This window comes from Episyrphus balteatus, chromosome 1 (genome assembly GCF_945859705.1).
Source record: "Episyrphus balteatus chromosome 1, idEpiBalt1.1, whole genome shotgun sequence".
NCBI classification, from domain to species: Eukaryota; Metazoa; Arthropoda; class Insecta; order Diptera; family Syrphidae; genus Episyrphus; species Episyrphus balteatus.
Genome location: NC_079134.1, coordinates 121,327,240 through 121,349,741, shown reverse-complemented (window position 1 = coordinate 121,349,741; position 22,502 = coordinate 121,327,240). Strand labels below are relative to the sequence as shown.

The 22,502-nt window shown below is 29.9% G+C and overlaps 1 protein-coding gene across 1 annotated transcript; it reads right to left on the bottom strand.

The window, feature by feature from the left end:
* Window positions 1-5,874: 5,874 nt before the first annotated feature.
* Window positions 5,875-20,366, bottom strand: LOC129921024 (HEAT repeat-containing protein 1 homolog). Its single transcript, XM_056002639.1, has 3 exons — window positions 19,089-20,366; window positions 18,791-19,032; window positions 5,875-10,816 (listed from the first exon to the last, which is right to left on the bottom strand). Exons 1-3 carry the CDS (start codon window positions 20,249-20,251, stop codon window positions 5,943-5,945), a joined length of 6,279 nt encoding a protein of 2,092 aa, XP_055858614.1. The 5' UTR covers window positions 20,252-20,366; the 3' UTR covers window positions 5,875-5,942.
* Between the last annotated feature and the right edge of the window lie 2,136 nt (window positions 20,367-22,502).

The window sequence follows — 22,502 nt, the reverse complement described above, 5'->3', positions numbered from 1 at the left end:
ATGTCTTACTTAAAAGTTAGACATTCGTTGGTGTATTTAGTTTTGATTTTTTTTTTATCAAAAGCTCATTTAGTCATTTATAAAAGTATAAAGTTTGAAACATTCAAAAACTATTTGATAACATTAATTAACTTAACATTAATTATGCTTTCAATAATATACTTAATTTATTTTAGAGCCCTTGCACACTATACAGAGTTTCTATCGGCCGATAGTTTAGTCGGGTTCTTGATCAGTATGAAGATATGAGATTTCCTTTTCGATTGGTTTTACTATCAAGGATTCACTCATTATGAAATCCAATAAAACAGTTTACCATTCTGAAATTTTTTATCTGTACTGGTGAATAATCAAATAAAATTATTTTGCTACTAGGAAATTTGGTTTGACGTTTAATTATTTAAATATTAGTGATTTTGAGTGAATTCTGTTTTGAAATCAAGAAGAGAATTTCTAATCTGAGAAGCCTTCTTTCTGACATGTTCATTTCATGCGAATAAAACAATTTCAGAAGGCTTTCTGATCTTCTGAATGATTTCGGACGCTTCTGGACGTCCATGACGGACATTAGCAGTACGAACATACAAATTTTTTCTCTTTCAAGATTTAATTATTGTAGGTACATACCTACTTTTAGTGTATTTAAAACCAAATAAGTTTTTGTTTTCGTTATATCTCAAATATATGTAAATACATACATACATATGTTATCTCAAAAAATGTATCAACATCTTTTTCAAAAAAAAAAGAAAATATTTAAAAAATCCAAAATATTTCTATTACGACTCGGGTACGAGTCTACTTGCTGTAAATTTATTTCTTAAAGTTTTTTTCAAAAAGTAAATTTTATAATCAATAAATAGAATTATAATTACTAGAACTATTTTTTTTTTTTAATTGATTAAAATTACAAAAAAAAAATATAACATTTGATATCTTTACGAAGAAGGATTTTTAGAAAACATAAATTTCAAAATTTGTTCTGTTAAAAAATCGTCCTTTCAAAGTTGGTTTAATTACACTGGTTTACAAGAGTTTTGTTGCCGAAACAAAAATATACTTTTCTGGAGGTTTTCGGTGTGCTGAACTCGAATCCGAAGTCAGAAACAACTAATCAGCTCCCGTTTTTTGATATATTACCGTTAGAAAACGCAAAAAACCGTTTTTTTTTTTAGTTCTTCGGACCTTATTTTTTTGTATAAGGAAAATTGTTAGAGCATATTTAGTAACGGTTTCTATAAAAACTATTTTCCATCTTTCGATACCTGTTTAAATCTTTTCAATATCGTTTGTATTGCCCGAGATATCTTGAAATGAAGTAAGTGGGTTTGGCTTCATATATCATAAAGGAGATAATGACGGTATAAAATTTATAAAATATGCCAAACAACTGAGGATATCTCGGGCAGTTAAAAAGATATCGGAAATATTTAAACAGATTTAAAAAGGTGGAAAATAGTTTTTATAAAAACTGTTACTAAATATAATAAAACAATTTTCCTTATATAAAAGAATAAGGCTAGAAGTACCGCATTTTCTAACGGTAATATTTCAAAAATGGCAGCTGATTAATTTTTTTCTTACTTCGGATTCGAGTTCAGCACACTGAAAACCTTCAGAAAAGTATATTTTTGTTTCGGCACCAAAAACAAAATTAAATTTTGTAGACCAGTGTTATTATTTAAATTTGTACTCAAAATTATTTAAATTTTTACTCAAAACTGTATCCTAAAAAAATAGCACTCAGTTAAAGGACTATGCGTATGAATTTAAAAAAATATAAACGCAGTTTAGTTCATTAACTAAATATCATTTAAATAATGAATTGAATTTCTTATCATTATAGAAACATCAATTCAGTCATATATCTTTCAAAAGGATAGCTTGTTTATTGTTATATTAAAAAGATCAGACATTGACTCCTCTTAAACTTTATAACATGACCAATAAAAATAAAGCAAAATTAATAGAACCCTTAATTTTGAAATATTTATTTTAATCAGCTGTTTAGTATTTTTATTTAATTATAATTAAATAATAAATAATTATTTACAATTAATTTAGCTTCATTAGTAGTTGGATATTCGAATATGCACATAATGGCATTTGTTTGATTTACATCGAAGTGATAAATTTAGCAGTTACATTACAACAATAGATGGAAATAATAAAAATAGCATTAGATTGTGTTAGGCACTAGGTTCAGAATTTGGTGTTTATTTGTTTATTTATTATATGTAGGTACGTATTAAAAATACATATTTATCTACTGAGAAAAGAACTAAAACCGAAAAAAATAGAAATATATAGTGAACTTGTAAAGAAAGTATTTTTTCCATGCTTTAAGACTAATTGACACTGTTAACTCCATCAATAACAATGCTATTCTGCAACACAACACTGCAAAATTTTAGTTCATCCAGACAATATGACTCCATTATTCTTGATTCAACGCTACTTAACGGTTTTTACTTAATTATTACTCAATATGTTATATTTTTAAGTATGTTTGTTAAGTAAATTACTTTAATTTAATAACAATCCATCATCTCTAAGTATTCCTGTCAATGCATAATAAAATGCGTAAGAAATAAACACAAAACAAATGAAAATAAAATGTCCATAAACGTGATTTATGAAAGCATTATTTTTATAGCTCATTTTGTCGGCCGAGAAAAACAAGGTCGTTTGTCAAAAAAAAATTCAAATTTAATAATTTAATTCTAAAGGATTTGAATAACAATTAAAAGCCCCATTTCGCAATTTTTACAAGGTTAGATTTTGTAAAATTGGAAAATTATTTAAATCTAATTCAAAAGTACGGTTGCTTTATTGATCAATGTATTTTGATTAAACTTGTTTTTTTTTTCTTTAAACACTTTTTAACTTTTTTTTTCATAAATATGATGAAAGAAAAATTCACTTTGTAAAAAAAAAAACTGTAATGCGTTGGAGCAGATTTTTCAGTAATCAGTAAGACTATCAGAAGAATAATTTTTATATAAGAAAAATAGTAGGTACTTTTTTTTCATATCACCATTCAACAGGACATTTCAAATCTATGAGGATATTCTTACTATGGCGAACACGAATTTAGAAAATAAAACATTATCCCCGCACATGTTTAACTATACTGAAATACCTACTATTAGATACATTGTGAGTTGTGGCTTTATTGTGGAAACAATTACCTTCACCGTCTTTACACAAAGGTGTTAAGCTGTTTTTATATTTCATGGCTAGGGAACATTAAAAGCCTAATCAAGAGCACATTAATAGTCTAATTTAAAACAACAAAATATTTTTCTTCGTATTATTATTGTTCCATATTAAGTTTCCACTTGTCAGTAGGTTTTTGTAAACAACTTTCTGACTTTGAAAAGATAAAAATAAATTTTTTTAACATATCTAAAGTGAATATCAAATGAAATGGCATTTTTTCCGTTCAAGAATTAATTTCATTTTGAAAATGCTTTCACTTGATATACAAAAAAAGTTCACTTCAGTTGTGATTCCTTCTAGTTATACGACAGACATATAAATTATCGCCTCGAATTAAGTTGATTATTTTTCATACTCTTTCCCGATTGATTTTGTTTTTAAGATTTCTTAGACAAAAGTTCAAAATCGACTTCAGTAGACTTTTATTCTTATGGAAATTTTATTAGCTTTAAGACATTAGACTGTGTTTCCTGATACCCGCCCACAACCAGAAATTATAACATATCTTTGGTACAGATAAAAAACTCACTAACTGCTTTTGAAATCGTATGTAGTTAGCAAGTTTTCCTTTGGACCTACGGTATTTAAGTACATACTTACTAATTCTTATACAAAAAAAAAAATTTTTCTAGCCTTTTAGTTGCTTTTCAAATGAAAAAACTTTGAATTCAAATTTGAAAACTACACCGACACTATTTTCCGGCAAGAATTAACAACAACACAGTGATGAAATCAATTATTAATTGTTAATAATCTCTATTTACCAATGAATAACCCCATTAGTGATGAAAGCAAACATTCCGGGTCGTAGCATTCTTGTTCATATGCTCATGACCTTGCCACCACTGCCTTTGTTCTTTTACTCCTTTGGCTAGGTTAGTGTCATAGAAATTTCATGTTAGATTGTTATCTCGTATTATAGTGCCCATACAGCAATTAAATTAAAAATGAACAGCTTGTGAGAAGTGCAAAAATATTATAGTCCAGTAAAAATAGCTACATATCTCCCTGAACTAAATTAACACCAGGCTGAAATCGGTACAGACCTTTAATTCGTCATTGGATTTGATTATAATAACAATTTTTTTATTTTAAAATAAACGACTGTGTCGCAAGTATTTGCTCTTATGTGTTGAAAGTGTAGGTATTTGAATTTAAGAGCTTTTTATTAAAAAAAAATTAAAAGCTTGAAATTAATTTTTTTTTATGAACAAAATTAATTCTAAAATTTGGTTTTTTAAGTTTTGAACTTAAAACGAATTATGCATAATAAGAATATTAACAACGTTGAAGTACATACGATTTATGTACCTACTGTTATAAGGTATTCTGCAACTTTTCTCTTGAGAAGCTCCAAACGACATTTTCTATGGAATTCATGTTTGGAAAATTGATAACAAGCTCAAAACTAAAATTGAACTGTGTTAAAAAAGTGTGTTCTTAATAATGAAGGCACTTATTGTACAAAAAAGGGAAACATACAACATTTCCAAAAAACGTGGTTCCCCCTTTTGCATAATATTTTTTATCCCAAGGTGTACATTTTTATTTTTTTTTAGTTAATTCGTATTTACGTAATAAGATAAGTTAATAAAACTAAAAATAATTAAGCTACTTCGATAAAAACCTCAAAAATCAAGCAAAATAAACCAAAAATATGTATTTTTTCGTATGTGAGTGCAATCTAGTCACCTTCTCTGCGCTCTACTCGCAAAACGGTTCATCTTACAGAAAAATGTGTTGGGCATATGTTGTAGATAATTTCACGACCATCAATTTTTATATAACCTTTGATGACCTCCGATCAATAGGTCGCGAGATATTCGCGACCTTTTGACCCCTATAACTCTTAACGCGGACACAATATCAATGTCGATTTTTCACATCTTCATAATAAAGCCGTCATTAAGCTGTATACCAAAATTCAGCCCAGTAGGAATTTTTCCGCAGATAAAACCTAAAATTACTGGACTATTAGTTATTTCTACACGAAAATGTACGTTGAATTCGATTAAGTTGTTTACTAGAAAGTCAAAAATCAAGAAAACAGTTTTTTGACAGCTACAGATGAAAGCAGTTGAAAAAAACATTTTTTTATTTTAAAAGTAAGATCTTGTTTTCGATAATTATTTCTGTACCAAATTTGGAATATTGAATAGAAAAGGGTAGGTATTATCTTCAGAAAATTGATATTTTAGAATTTCCGAGTTCAAACTTCAAATTGCTTTTATCTTCACTGAAATAAAAACATGCATTCCCTACCAAATGATATCATTTGTTTTTGTGCACCTATCGATTGGACAACACCCCAAGGATTACCAAGTCAGCAGATTTGGTCTAATTTGTAAATTTTCGAAATAAATTAACAAAAACAATTATGAATTTATTCCCACTCTATGGCTTGGGCATGTTTAGGTTTTAAGCTCCACCATCAAAAAAAACTTAAACACAATTTTACCCATACCCCCCATATTTTCCATCACAGTCAATACCTCATAGTACAATAATAACGGAATAATTAGAAACATTCTTTTATTTTGCTCCAAACACTAAATACTTACTTGCTAATTGACTTTAATTTGAAGCATCAGTACAATAATTCACTATCACGTGCTGCTTATTCATAAAAATAAAATTATTAACAATTATACATGTGTGAATCAACATGACAGCTTTATTGTTATCTTAGACAGGCTATAAACTATTTTAAGATAAAAACTCTACAAATATTTTTGTAACGATTCACCAAGAATAGTTTCCAATTCTTGAACGGCTCTTCTTGAATTCTTCACAACAAGCGCATTTTCATCTTCAAACAGTTCCGCAACAAATGGCACCGTTTCGGGCAAAAGTGATGTAAAATCATCGCCAAGTTTCCTAGCCAGCTCCACACAACAATTAAACGCTAATATCCTCACTTCAGGGACATTCGATCTAGTTTTTAATAAAATTTGATAATGCAATTGCTTCCATAAAACATCACTCGACACAGCAACAGCAAGTTGTCCAGTGCACAACAAAAGAATCTGTTGAAGTTCTTCATTCTCAAGAATCAATTTATTTTCCATTTGATCAACAATAGGCTGCATAAGAATATCAAAACGATGAGAATTTGAAAAACCCTTGGTGTCATACAGGAAAATGTTACCCAATGTACTAAGAATATTTTTCAACAATTCAACATTGAGTTGATCAGAGTTTTCAAAGTATAACACGGGACTTTTCGAAGTGTTGCAAGTACTTAAAAGTTGTGCTGCATCTTGTATGAAATCAGATGAAAACAAGACAAATAATGATTTCAACGAATCCGATATACACTTATTCAGAATGAAATATGTAAGAACTCTTTCTTTAGGACCGTCTTTCTCAAAGCCCCAATCGTAGACTTTCTTGTACACCGGTCTGAAGGAACTTTCAGAAAGTTTCAATATCCATGCAACAAATGCATTTATTATTTCCATTTCAGTCGTACAGATGTCATCCATGCTTGTAGAGCCGCCAGAACTACTCATCTGCGCACGGAATTCCAAACATTTCAAGAAGAAATTAGTAAGTTCTAGTTGAACAGCCGACAAATCCGAATTACTTGCATTCGAAACACACTCAAAGAAAAGCTTCATCAGATAACTTATACTCGGGAAATTTCCCTCACTCATGAGTGAGTAATATGCCTTCTCACAGTTTGGTATTAAAATCCGTGCCGGTACTTCAGTTGCAATCTTCTTCCAAATTGATTCAAGCTTACTAATGGTAGCCAATCTCTTTTGCTCTTGCTCATTATCTCCCTGTTTTGTCCGGAACCAAATCGTACTCAATGCACTCACTATCCCAACAACATACGGGCCCAAGAACAAGGGCATTGCTTCAAATAGCTTTTGAACACCCGTTATCAATGCAATACAAACATTATCCGGTGCTTGATTTTGCAAAATACTTGATTGATCTTGTAACGCATCAACCACATGCGGCATAAACTTCGGCAGATGTACAACTCCATGTACTTTCAAATTTGAAATTACCTCAACAAGAGTTAAAATTACCGTTGCTATAATAACCTTCGACAAGCGAGCACGTTTCTTGGTAATTTCAGTCAAGTGTTCTAAAATATTCTTAAATTGTTCCTTGTGCTTTAGGGCAAACATTTTGGAAAGTAATTTGATTGCAATCAATGCAACTTGTTGCACCAAAATGGTTTCATTTCCAACCGGTGCTGGTGAGTTCTTGCTAAGATCTTTGGGAGCTATAGCTCCAATTGCTTCGCATAAAGAGTTTAATACATTCAGTACATTTTCGTCGACACAATCTATGAAATAATTACTATTCTTTTGTAATTTGCCAATAAGAAGTTCAATAACTTTCTTGCGTATGGTTAGCATTTTGTGTTGCATTAAATTGAAAACAGCAATTAAGAACATATCTGGCGATAGTAGCGAGATTATATTATCCAAAGCATCGTAACAATGGTGTAGAATGACTTTCCAAAACTTAACTTGAGTATTGTCTTTGCTTTTCTCAATAGCCTGAGTCACATCTGGAATATAACTCAAAGTTTTTATAATTAAATGTTGATAGAGGGATTTGTTTTGTCTGATTTCGTCTTCAGTAAGAATGGAAATGGCTGTTAAAAAGTCAACTGACGAAGTAAATGTGGACACAAACTGGAGAATCAAATATTTGTAGTGTCGAAGTTGCTTGGCATCTCTTGTTTTCACATTAAACAAATCGTTGTCTTCTAAAGTTGATTGTACGGTTGTGGTACCTTCTTTATCTTTATCCATTGGAAGCCTTTTCACATAATCCAGCAGTGAAATACAGGTTTTAATGGATACAGTTGTGCTGAATTCATTTAATAATTTCAAAACTACTTCTATTCGCTTTGGAAGTTTCTCTCCAGCCGAAGTGGACTTGTTCGACTTGTTCTTTGCTTCACTAATGACATGGGATTCAAAGACAACACAAAGGAATAGCCAGAAATATTCTTCAGCACCCAAAATTGATAGTAGTTTGGTGTAGAGGGGTGTCCTTCGGTGTTCTGGGACATCTAATAGAATATCAGAGAAAATTTTCAAAACAGGGACAACCCGTTTATTTTTATCAACCTTGGACTTGTTGTCTCCCACCAGAATCGGTATGATTGATTCGACAATATTCGATATAATTTGGAAACTGAATGCATCATCGTGTCTAGTAATTGAAGATCCCATGAAGGTAAAGATATCGACTAAGTTATGCAATACTTGTTGTGGGAAGAGGATAGCACAGTGGGAAAGAAACAGCAGGGCATTATAGTGGGTTTGTGGATTTTGTGTCACTCGAATGCATTGTACAATCAAATCAATTCTGAATGTGCTTTCAGAAATTGTATTTAGGAGATTTTCTGCTTTAGACTTTTGGCAGCAGTGCAAAAGAGCTGAAAGAATAAGTTGTTTCGAGTATTCAGCTGTTGATTGGATTTCCATATCCAGGCATCGTTTAAGAGTATCAAATAGAACTGGAATCAAGACTTGTGTATTTTGAAGTTTCTTTTTATTTTCCAGAATTTCCAAAAGCACTATACCCTCCTTCCAATGATTGGAGTTCAATAGGCTGTTGTCGAGTGCTGCAGTTGCCCTAGATACTGGTCTTTTTTTCTTTTGTAGTTCCTCATTTTCATTTTTATTATTGATCATAGCCTCGAGAAGTGGCAAAACATGTTTGCAATCCAGAGTGCACTTTTTGAGAGCTTTGTTTACATCCAAAAAGAGAGTATCATTGTCCGAAAGTGATATGGTCTCGATAATAAGTTTTAAAAGTTTAATTTTGTATTCATTAGGCAATTGATTGTAGTTTTCTTCTTCTAGGATTTGCAATGTTATAGAAGGCACTGGAGTCAGCTTTCCGTTCAAGTTCAAAAAGACTTTAGTCATTTTAATGGAACGCTCGATTAGTTGCCATGCTTTTGGATTTGCTGTTATCACTTCGCGTATACATTTCTCATCAAATCGTATTATAACTGATCTAAAGATGTTAGCGGTAGCTTCATCAAGGATCTTGATATTGCCAACTGTTTGAATGTTATCCAATGACGATAAGGCTGCAGGAATCATGGAATTCAAAATGTCTACACTTTTGATGTGCTTGAGAATTTCAAAGACTTTAGACTTGAATTCAATATATTCAGCTGGATCGTCAATAATGTTCAAAATGTCGTTAATCAATGCATTATCTGATGTGTTACGCTTACTGGTAAGAATTGTAAAGAGAATCAAGGGAATTTGTTCGGCATCAAAGTGAATCTCTTCATTGCGTTCAATAATGTTTCCAATTAAATTTGAGAGATTTTCATTGAAACCCTTTGCTGCTTGCAGAATGTCCACTGCACATTCACGAACTGTTGCTAATGGACTACTTAATGCCACAATAGTCTTCAGAATGAAACGCAGATCTATGTCGTTTCCTTCAACATGTCCTCCTCTCAGAACAACTTCAAGCAATCGCAGAGCTCGGATGCGAGTTTCAGTGTAGTTTTCAACGCCATTTAGGGTCTCGTATATTAAAAACTGAGACAAGAAGCTTAGTTTTTGTTTAGTTGTTGGAAAAAGTGAATGGAAAATATTCCTTAAGCTCTTGGTCCATTCAAGCTTTTCATTTTTATCCAATTTTGGTGAAAATCCTTTTGTGGTTAAGACACTAAAAATGCTCAAGAACAATTGCAATGATTTTGAATCGGATTTCCAATCGTGTAAGTTCTCAAAATTTGTACCTCGAACAATGCTATCGAGGAATTCGGTAAAATTTTGCAACGGAACGTTATTGAAGAGGTTTTGCTCTTTATCTGTTGAGAGTGCAATTCTGAATTGGAGACATTGCTTCATTGTGAAATCATAAATTTTGAAGGCATTTTCTATATCATTCTTCGTTTTGAAACATGCTGTGACTATAATAAGAAAATGAGACATTTGAGCTGGTGTTTTAATATAGTTTTCTCCATTCTTTTCCATAGATTCGACCAAGTCTTCGGCCCGAGGTGTATCATTTGATAATGATAAAACATTTAGAAAATCTTGTTTGAAATTAACCAAATCGAATTTTATGTCATTTTTTCGTTCAATTAGAGTTCGGAAAAATGGTTTTTTATCAGCCAATGAACTTCTTAGGATTAATTTGATGTAATTGGAATTTTCTTGGTTAATTTTAATTGGAATTAGAAATCTTGTAACGGCTAGAAGAATTACATTTGTGTCAAAGTTTTCAACTAAAGTTTTCGATGTTAAATGAAGTAATGCTGGAGTTTGAAGATATGCCCAATTATCGGGATTGGTTGTTGCTTTGTCAAGTATTTTAATGATATTGTCAACAAACGTTTGAATTCCAAGAATGTCTACACATACATTGGTGGGTATTTTAAGAATCTCTTCTACAACTTTTTCACTGTCGTCATTGATGCGATCAGCTAGGACCTCTTTTAAGAGATTGTAGTTCTGAGGGTCATATTTCTTTTTGTTTATTTGGCTGACAATTTCTTTAATAGAAATGGCTCGAATTTTAGGATTGTTGTGGTAAATATTTTCAAATATTGATGATGTGTTTTCATTGAGGAATTTATAACGTAGAGCTAAAATAAGAAAAAAAAAAAATAAAATTTAGTTAAATAAAGATTTTGTAGTAATATATAGATAAGAACCTAAAGAAATTAAATTGATTAAAGATGAGATGCAGAAATGTGCAAGTCGCAGGGGATCAAATAATTTTGTCTATTAACTTCAATTTGAAGAATAATTTGAGTTAAAGTTGAGGGGGATATGGGGGTAAATTGATAACATATGAAAATAGATATCTTAAGATTTAAATTACGTTAAGCTGCTGGTGAGGATCAGCTGGAGGTGATCTGGTCAGAAGCATACACTAACTCAGCTATAATATATGGTTGGAAGAAAGTGTGCGCAATGAATGGAAATCGGCATAATATGCCGCATCTACAATATTCCATATAAAATGTTGTCGGGGGTCTTGTCTAATCGCCTAGAATTTTTTGACAACGACCTGATCGACCGCTATTAGTAGGGTCCTTTCAACTTCGTCAACATGAATATTTACAAGAGCGGATGAAAACCTTCTGGGTTGCTTTGAAGGAAAGATCTTTCAGGTAATGTGGAGTGGTGGAGAAGATACAACCATGAGCTGTAAGGGTTTTACAACGACATCGACTTGGTCAGAAAGCAGAACATTTTGCTGTTGATTAAGTGTGTGTGGTCGATAAACTCGCGTTGGCTGGTCAGATTTTGGTAGTTTTTTTTTTTGTTCGAAAGGTATTAATATGTAGATGGTCTGTATAAAAATAAAATAATATGTAATAACTTTCAAACAAAAAAATCACCCAAATCGGACTTTTGTATTTAGCTTGCACTATTTTTGTTGTGTTATTTATTCAATAATTTCAAAGATGCATTTTAATAACTCTGGCGTGTGCAAATAAAGAGTGTTAATGCTCATTTCAACTTTGAAGCAAGTTTTTCTCTTTGTTGGAAATTTTTCTTCTCATTTCCAAATCTAATAGCTTTCAAACAAGTTACTCAACTTAATTGCGAATGTTTGTGCAAACTAATTAGTTAAGAAGTTAAATGATCAAGATCAACCATCAGCCAAGGTGTGATCAATCAGAATGGTAGTTCCTATATTTTTAAATAAAAAAATAGCATTGGCACTGGCTTCATCTGGAATTGATAAGTTATTACCATGTTATTATCACCTAAATTGCCTTAAAATATGCAGCTTAATAAAACATCTACATGTAATACTTAAAAAACGTCGGCAATGGCCAAAGTTTTGCAACAATTTCAGATTATTGTGTGGGATGAGAGCACAATGGCGCACAAAAAGTCAATTGTCACCATAGATTGTACCTTGAAGGTTTTGCGAGGGAGTCAAGAAAAATAAATAATTGGCGGTGTCATGATGCTATAGGCTGGTGACTTTTGTCAACCTTTGCCGATTGTATGAAGCTGAAAATCGCTGCTCCGAATTTGAAATTTGTTTATTGAGGAGGAGATCTCGACATTTTGAAATGATATTTAAAAACTATGAAAAGCATTGGGTTGTGATAAACTTCTTTAGACGTGAAATTTATTTAGTTGTTTAATATTTTTAAGTCAAAAAGCGCAAAACATAATAATGTTATTTTTTATTTAGTTAGGATTTAAGAACCCTTAACGTGATCAATTTTATTTTGTTTTTAATTTGTCGTCTAAAGTCTTAAACAAGAAGTTACTCATAAGTTATGATTTATAACAAAACATTTATAGCCCCACTAAAATAAGTAATAAGGTAGTCAGTAAATTCCATTTTACGCGTTGCAATATTTATTTTTGTTTGAAGTAATATGTGCCCACGATCAAATCGAGCCTAAAAATAATTATTATTTAAAGGGTTAAGTTTATTTGAAAGCAAAATTGCAGTAAATTAACTTCATTATTGCTCCTTCAGTGATTTTATAAAAGAAATACAATTAAATCGTTATAAGAAAATTGTTATGTAAGTTTTTCTTTTAACAATGCAAAAAGTGACTTAGTCCACTTTCATAATCAAGGGCACATCTCCTCATTATATTTAAAATTTGTTGGGAGAAATAGAGAATCGCTAAATAAAATAGAAGTCGGTTCGGTTTCGTTAAATAACTCATTTGTGGGTAAATTTAACACAAAATAGAACTATCCATTCAAATTTATGTTATAGTGGGGTAAAATTTGCCTACAAATCGGTTGACAAAATTACAAAATGAAAACGAGGGCGTTTTTGAATTCTTTGGGTTACCAGGACTGCCACCACATTATTCAGCGCCGAAAAAAAGAGCGCCAATTATAATGCTTCAGAATATCAATCAATCTAAACTTTGAAAAGAAGTTGATGGCAAATCTGATAAAAGCTACGTTATCAGTTATAGCATTCGCTATACAAATCATATAATAAAACGGCGAACGCGATTTTTGTGGTACAAACTACGCGGCCCACAAAAACCGAAGGGGCATAAATTATATACCGACCGAAAGCAAATGTTCCCTAGATGTGCAGAATGCATAATTTTTAAAGTTTTTATTAGCCGAAATAGGTAAATTGATTAAAATAAAATTCGATATTTTAGTAAAAAAAAAAAAAAAAACAACAAAGCAAAACAAAAACAACTGGAAATATTTGTTGGAAAACTTCCAATGGACTGGAATAAAATGTCATTCATGACTGAATGAAAGCATTCAGCGAAAATCAAAAAACATTAAGGTGGGTTCACATTGGTGCGTTGTTTTAAGATCGCATGTAAACTATGGTTAACTTTCATTGTTTTAGTTATCTAAGTTTAGAAGTAAGATGTTTGTTATATTACCATGAATTTTTTTGTTAAAATCGAATTCTATTAAAATCGAGTCTATTACTAGATCCAATCTTTTGTAAACACTTTTGATACCAATGAAATCTATTTTCGTCCTTTTCTCTCTTGAAAGAACATCAGAATTTGTCAGCAATTACATGAAGCCTCAAGAGTGCAAAAGAGAAAAAAGATGAAAGAAAAAATTATCCGACCGGAGAGTCGTGGGTCGTGAGTCCGAGACTCTTTTTTGACGTTTCTTTTTCCACTTTTTCTTTTTTCATCATTCGCTCACATTTCTTTTTGCTTCTTGGTGCAATACAACAACAACAAATTTTAATTCAAAAGATAAATGTCAAATTTGAGTCCTTGACTCAAGAGGCATCGTGTAATAGTACGCGCCTAACAGAATGATTACACACCCGACAAACAATTTTGGTTCGATAAAGCTTTACAGATGCAATTGTTGCTTCTTTAAAGCATTATAGAAGCAAAATTGTTAGTAGGGCAGCCACACAAAAAAATATAAAAGTTCTGACCTGGGATTGCGACTAAATTTTTCATATAGTTTTTGGGTCGCTGAAACCGAATCCGAAGTCCGTTTTGCTCCATCACGTCAGGTTTTCGATACGAAAAAATAGAGTTCGAATTCGGTTTTAGCAACCCAAAAACTATATGAAAAACCTAGATGCAACCCCAGATAAGAAATTTAGTTTTTTTGGTTTTGACATTTTTTTGAGGATATCTCAGAAACCTGACGTGATAGGGCGAAATTGACTTCGAATCTGGATTCAGTGATCCAAAAACTATATGATTAACATATTCCAGATCAAAGAAACATTTTTTTTGTTTTCGTGACATTTTATGAGGTTATCTCGAAAACCTGACGTGATGGAGCAAAACGGACTTCGGATTCGGTTTCAGCGACCCAAAAACTATATGAAAAATTTAGTCGCAATCCCAGGTCACAACTTTTATATTTTTTTGTGTGGCTGCCCTAACAATTTTGCTTCTTTAATGCTTTAAAGAAGCAACAATTGCATCTGTAAAGCTTTATCGAACCAAATTGGATTCAGCGATCCAAAAACTATATGATTAACATATTCGCACATCCAGATCAGAGAAAATTTTTTTTTGTTTTCGTGACATTTTTTGAGGTTATCTCGAAAACCTGACGTGATGGGGCAAAACGGACTTCGGATTCGGTTTCAGCGACCCAAAAACTGAAAAACTATATGAAAAACTTAGTCGCAACCCCAGGTCAGAACTTTTATTTTTTTTTTTGTGTGGCTGTGTATCAAAAGAAAATTCGAAAAAAGAGTCAAGCCTCTTGAGGCTTCATGTAATAGCTGACTTTGACAGTTCCTTTACCATTTTACCAAGTTTTCACTTTTAGACGTTTACATTTTTGAATAAAAGTCACTAATATTTTATCGCCGCATGGCAAAGCGTTTTTCTTATGAGGTTCAGGGAAAACTAACAAAAACGTCTTTTTTCTTCCTTATACCTTCCAGCTTATTTTTTGGTTTAAAAAACAATGGTTGTAACACACACAAGTTGTTGTTGTTCATTCAAATTCCTCAATATAAATTGATTACACAAGCAGCTGCCTGCAAGTATGAAAATACACAAACCTCTTCTAACAATTTTTGTAGTTTTCCCAAAAACAAAATAGCGCTACAAAGAAATAAAAATTTTTTACCTCTGTAAATTTCACACTTTTTCACTTTTTAGGCCATTGTGGTTATACCTTTAACAAATTGTTTTTATACAAAAAAAAATATAGTTTCCGCATTTTTTGTTTTAATTTTCTAGCCCGAAAAACCATACAAAAATGTGTTTGAAAATTTTCACTTTTGTACTTTTTCACTTTTTGAGAAATTGTAGGTAAAAGCCACTTTATGCAAAAAGTCAATAAGTCAACATTTTCAAACTCATTTTGTGATAGTTTTTTCGACCAAAAAATTAAAAATAATGATGCAGAAAGCTTATTTTTTGGTTTGAAAAACAATTTTTGTAGTTTTTTTTTCAAAAACAAATGGAGCTTGAAAGAAATAAATTTTTTTAACTATTGTAAATTTCCCACTTTTTCACTTTTTAGGTCATTGTAGTTATGGCTTTAACATGAAAAAAACGTTGTTGTGCGATGTTGTTGTGAACGCACCTTTAATAAATGTGAACCTATCTTTAATCATTAATAAGTATCTGAACGCATTCATTAAAATTTTAATGGAAACCTTACCACAAATATCATTCCAAACTGGAAGTGCGATAAATAACGCCCTCTCCCTTCCGGAAATTTAAACTTCTACAAGCTAAGCTAAGACGAGAACCTACAAAGTATACAATGATGTGAATGACAAATTTGAGTGAAGTTGGTGGAAGTTGAATGATTGAATGATGGAATTTGAATGATTGGAACATGAAACAGGTTGAATTGAATCGCAAAATGCAAGGTGCAAACACAATGCATTAAGGCGATTACACTTTGAATTTTCTTTTTCGATACTTTTTTTACGTAGTTAAGTGCAGTTAAAACGTAGTTCAACAATATCTAAATCAGGTTTAAAAAATATCAAAAAGTAGGTATATTATATATACCTGTGTATTTTGTCTTCAAAAAGTGTAGTTAATCGCAACAACAAATACTATACAAAATAATGAAACTATTTTGGTATAATTGTGTTTAAAGTTGTTGCAAATAAAAAAAAATAAAGAAATTGGCGCTCGAATTTCGAGGGCAGGGTCGGCTAGTAAATAAAAAAGCGCAAGGTCAATAATTGATAAGTGAGTAGAAAACCATCTGCTCTGATTTTTAACTTGCTCTATAGGGTTAGTATTGGTTTTGTGTGGATGATTTTTATAGAATTCTGAAAGTTTTTTTTGTTTTGTATTTGTATATCTCGCTTAGAAAGTGTACCTGCCATACAAATTTTTCATGTTATACCAAATAACTCAAAAACGGCTCTAAAAATTTTGATTAACCTTTGCAGACGTAATATTCAAATCGATTGCAATAAAACTGTATTTTTATTTTTTTCAAAAAAAAGTCAAATAACAAACAATTTTTTTTGTTCATTTAACAAAATTTTGCCCTAGATGTCGGCTCTTCCCCAATATCAAAATTTTTTTTTAAATTTATATAGAGCTTGCTCATAAAATCTACAAGTAAACTAACATAAAAGTGCTTTGAACTACAAGACATGGAAAAACCAAAAATGTTATCGAAACAAAAAGCATAAGAATAAGTTGACAAATGTTCACTGCAATAAACTAATTCTTTTTTTCGGTTTTAAATTATTTTTAAACAGGCTTAATTCTTTGCCGCCGGGTACAAAGAAGTTAAGTCATAAAATTGCACTTTTCGGGTTTTGATAAAATAAGAATAAGCTCTTTTTTTTCTCATTTTTCTCTCTTTTTCTCTTTCTTATAAAAATAAGAGAATCAATGCTCAAAAATTCATCGATTCAGCTTCAATCGCATTTTCTGGCAAACTATCATTTATGACTTAACCCCTTTGTTAAGCGAAGCGGGTGGCGGTTAGCTAGTTTGTTTTTTTTTTTATAAAAAAACATTGTTTTTTGGTCGTTAATTTTTATTTTTCAACTTTTTTACTAAATATATAGTTTCATGCAAAATGCAATGCATATTTACATACATATTTTAATAACAAAGAAATTCCCTTTTGAATATAAATAATTTTCTGCACCAGGGCGTTGCAGGCGCAAACTCAAGGCGTCAACTTATATCAATACTTCATAATGTGAATAATATCATGTACTGTTCCAAATTTCAATAAATGCTTTCATTTTTGTATAAAAAGTTATTGAAAAAGCTGTCGGCAAGAGGGATTTCATTCCTTAAGCAAATAAATTAAGGACTGTGAAAAGTAGTTTTATTGTAAAAAAAAGTACCTATTATTATTACTGAGTTATGTATGTATGTGCAAAAAACATTTTTTGTTCATAAGGTAAATATTATGGTTCTTCAGCTTCAATAAAATTGAATATTTTACATTTTACCACAACGCCACTTGAGTGTTCTTCACTCCACACCTTTCTACGCACTTTGTATACAAAATATAGAAATTGTACAAATCTAGTTTAAATATCAAGAAAACCTTTTAGGTTAATCCGAAGGATGTAAAAGATATGACAACGTAAGCAACAATTTCAATGAAATAATTACACTAGTTTACAAAAAAATAAAAAAATTTTGGACACCAAGTGCCGTTATACCTTTCGTATAGATTTGAGCCCAGAAAACTCGAAAATCTTATCTAAAAAAATATTTATGGATAGGTTTTCGAGATATGATTTTTCAAAGTTTTTTTTCTTTTTTTTTTCAAGCATACTTAGATCCATTTTTTTCACTCGGAGTTGAACGAAACTTGAGAATTTTTATATTAAAAATTCTCAAGTTTCGTTCAACTCCGAGTGAAAAAAATAGACCTTAGTATTCGGGCTATATCTTGAGTAATAAACAACTAATCTGAACAAAAAAACCGGTTCCTGAAAGCTGATAAAATAAGCAACAAACACTGGAATAACTTTTTTGGGTCACTCCAAACGTTTAAGTGCATTGTATTAAAACACTTATGTAAAAAAAAATGTTTTGCAAAAAAAGAGTTTCTTACTGACATAAAAAATCTAAAACCTTGCGAATCCTCATAGTTTTATATTTTTCATGTGAAGTACACTTTTTGGCAAAGATAAAAAGATAATTTTTTTCAAAATCTATGGATATGTTATAAAGATATGATCAATTTTGTAACGATCAATCTTTTCGATTTTTTTTTTGTTATTTTTTGTGTTTTCGTCTATAACTTGAAAAGGAAGCCGAATATGAAAATTTGTATTAAGTAATTTTTTGTAGATAATTAAATTTCCTATCGATATGTATCCTTTAAAAAAAATTAATATTAAAATATTTTAAAAAACTACTGAAAAACTTTTCGAAAAAGAGAAAAACATGACACTTTTGGTGTTTTTATTAAATAGTCTAATTTTATCCTTTAAGCATTTATAGATATTGAACATGTAACGGAAAAAAGAAAATATTTTATCTTTCAACATAATGGTCACAAAAATTGAATACGGCTAAAATTGTATAAAATATGGACTTTCAAAATCTACTGTTTTTGGTCTCTTTGAGCCATTTTTCTTTAACACGAATAAAAGCAAGAAAATTGTTGCACTATAAATTATTTGTTACAATTTGTTAAACACTTACCCAGAACAGCTTGAATTGCGTTCTTTGATTTAGCTCCACTCCCATCTTCCATTGCTTTTTTAATAACTACATCCATATCGTTTGGATATTGACGTTCCAAGATTCCCAAGATTTTAGTAAACCATCGCATAACATTCTCCTGCGACGGCATCTCATCGTCAGATTCCAAATCAATAACATCTCCATCTTTAAGTGCTTTCTTATCATCTGACTTCTTTACTGAAAGTCCCATTAAAATGCATCTAAAAGTCAAAACATTAATTCTCCTCAAAAACTCATATCCAATTTATATACTTACTTAATAATCTTCCTAGCCGATTGATTCGTAAATTGAACCTCATACAACAAATTCTCAATATATTGTTTGCATGTATCTGCATTGGCTATATCATTTTGCAAAATTTGAAAAGCAGTATTGATTAAAGGAATCGTAAGATAAAGCATTGAAATGCCTTCTCGACTTAGAGTGTTGATTGTATTATTCACCCATTTCTTTTCGATAAATTCTAAAAACCCTGTCTGCGGGAAATGAGTCAAGACATCCACGTGGGTCTTTGCAATCCAATTTAAAAGCAAAATCGATGTATTTTGTAATGCTTCACAATCAACTTTCCAAATATGAATAATTAACTGGTTAAGAAGCTTTGGGGTTAAATGGGTTTTATTGACGAGTTGAGTTGTAATCATAAAACTCGCAGAGATAAAGTCTGTGACTCCAGACTTCATGCCTCTGATTAAAGACGGCAATATACTTGTTATATGCCATTCCTCAACCCGTTTGCGACTCTCAAGAGCCCCAATTACAACCGAGCAATAAAAGTTAATCAGGCATTGCAAAGTTGGCGCTCTATTGCCAAGTTCCTTAGTCGCATCTACAACATTATTGCAGACAAACTTAAGGAAACTTGGTTCAACCCCAGCCCTGGTAAATATTGTACTTTTTGGAAGTGGTACTCCAGGTCTTTGAAGTGGATACAAAAAATGCCAAGGGTCTGAGGGAGTTTTAATCTTCATAATTTGTACACACTTGACAAAGATATTTGTCTCGTGGTATGGAATAATGAGAGCAACAAAATCATCTTTGTTGTACTCGTGAACCATGTATCTTCTGATCAACCATTCGAGACAGAGGTGTGATGAACGGAGCATAAAATACGGCGATAAATGATGGAAAAACTTTTTTATATTTCTATTCAATTTAACATTGAAAGCTGGATCTTCAACAGCACGTTCGACATTCAGTGAAGTCTGTTCGAATAGAGTGTCTTCGAATTGTTTGAAAGCACTATTTAATGCAATTAATTCGGAGATTCCCTGGCAACCCAAGTCGTAGATAGTTTTCTTGTCTTTGGTAGCGGCTACGTCCGGCTCGAATAAGATAGATGGTCGCTTTTTCAAATCTACTAGATTTGATGTCTGGGGGACGGCAAGTCTTCTTAATTGTTGACTTAAGGAAGTCATTTTTTAAGTTTGTTTTATTTTAATTAATTAAATGAAAATTAAGTTTAGCACAATACGAAAATAGGATAGAAATTTTTGTTCAATAAAAAATTTACCACCATGTGCGCGGTAAATGTCAAACTTTTGACAGTTGAAAAAAATGTTGTTGTGGAATGTGGAATCTGTTTCATTAGTTCAGTTCCATTGTAGTTCAGGTAATTAGAGGTAACATGGGCACACCTAGCGGGGAATAGCTAAACATACTTGTTGTTTTGTTTTATTTTAGGTTCAGTCGAGGGTTAAAGTTAATAAGTAAAATTTCACTCGTTTGGTGAATTTACAACTAAGATTTAAGATTGGTTTAACGAGTAATAATGGGCTTTCCAAATACTAGGTAAAATTCAAACACAAGATAATTATTTTGAAATGTAGTTTAAACTAGATTTAGATTAATAGCTAGATTAATGTGGTTTAGCCTTGGTTCAAGTTTTTAACACGACAAGCTTTAACTTGGCTATTTAAACATTAGAGGAATTCATGAAAAAGCATAAACAAGGTAAATGTCATAAAAAAATTAGTTGGTAGAACTGTCAAAAATAGAATGGAAAAAAAACATAACTACAGAATGATAAACTTTTCCGCTGAATGTGGAAATTGTGAAAAATTTAATACGATTAGTTAATGCTTGACGTTTAATTTTTACATTTATTATAAATTATAAATTCAATATTCAACATTAAATCCTGATACTAATTCTGATTCCCATTCAGCAAAATCAAATGGTGTTCGATTAGTTTCAGCTAATGAAATTAATTAATCAAATAAATGCTAAAGGATATAAAATAATAAAAAATCATAAATAAACTTGTAAATAATACAAATTTATTATATTAAAATTATTAATTATTAATTAAAATTAAAATTAAAATTAAAATCAAAATTAAAATTAAAATTAAAATTAAAATTAAAATTAAAATTAAAATTAAAATTAAAATTAAAATTAAAATTAAAATTAAAATTAAAATTAAAATTAAAATTAAAATTAAAATTAAAATTAAAATTAAAATTAAAATTAAAATTAAAATTAAAATTAAAATTAAAATTAAAATTAAAATTAAAATTAAAATTAAAATTAAAATTAAAATTAAAATTAAAATTAAAATTAAAATTAAAATTAAAATTAAAATTAAAATTAAAATTAAAATTAAAATTAAAATTAAAATTAAAATTAAAATTAAAATTAAAATTAAAATTAAAATTAAAATTAAAATTAAAATTAAAATTAAAATTAAAATTAAAATTAAAATTAAAATTAAAATTAAAATTAAAATTAAAATTAAAATTAAAATTAAAATTAAAATTAAAATTAAAATTAAAATTAAAATTAAAATTAAAATTAAAATTAAAATTAAAATTAAAATTAAAATTAAAATTAAAATTAAAATTAAAATTAAAATTAAAATTAAAATTAAAATTAAAATTAAAATTAAAATTAAAATTAAAATTAAAATTAAAATTAAAATTAAAATTAAAATTAAAATTAAAATTAAAATTAAAATTAAAATTAAAATTAAAATTAAAATTAAAATTAAAATTAAAATTAAAATTAAAATTAAAATTAAAATTAAAATTAAAATTAAAATTAAAATTAAAATTAAAATTAAAATTAAAATGAAGATGAAGATGAAGATGAAGATGAAGATGAAGATGAAGATGAGAATGAAGATGAAGATGAAAATGAAGATGAAGATGAAGGTGCAGATGAAAGAAAAAATTTAGTTAAAATTAAAATAAAAGATTAAATTAAATTGAAACAAAACTAAGTGGAAAGTAAAATCTCATTTTCATTTACATTTTCGTTTTCGTTGCAATGTATACAACAACTAAACTTAAACTAAGGAGCAAGTAGGAGAAACTTAGTGGTGTCTTAAATACCATTATACTTGATAAATATTGATTTGTTATCTTGTGTTTCTTTATTAAATAAAAAAATAACTTGCTCCCCTCCAATACACAGTTTCCCTAAAGGTTTTATCTTATACATATCACTGCATTTGATCTATGGCCCTTAATTAAGCATTCCCAGCTTTCTGCAAACTCCAAAAGTTATCTCTGATTTTACACTTACCTAACAAGAGAAATAAATAATTTGAAAGATACCTACCCACCTAACACCTATACAAGCATATTTTAACAAGTTTCACAAAAACAACCCTTTATACAATTTTTGCCGTTTGGCCTTGACATCTTCCAGGTATTATATATTTCCTCT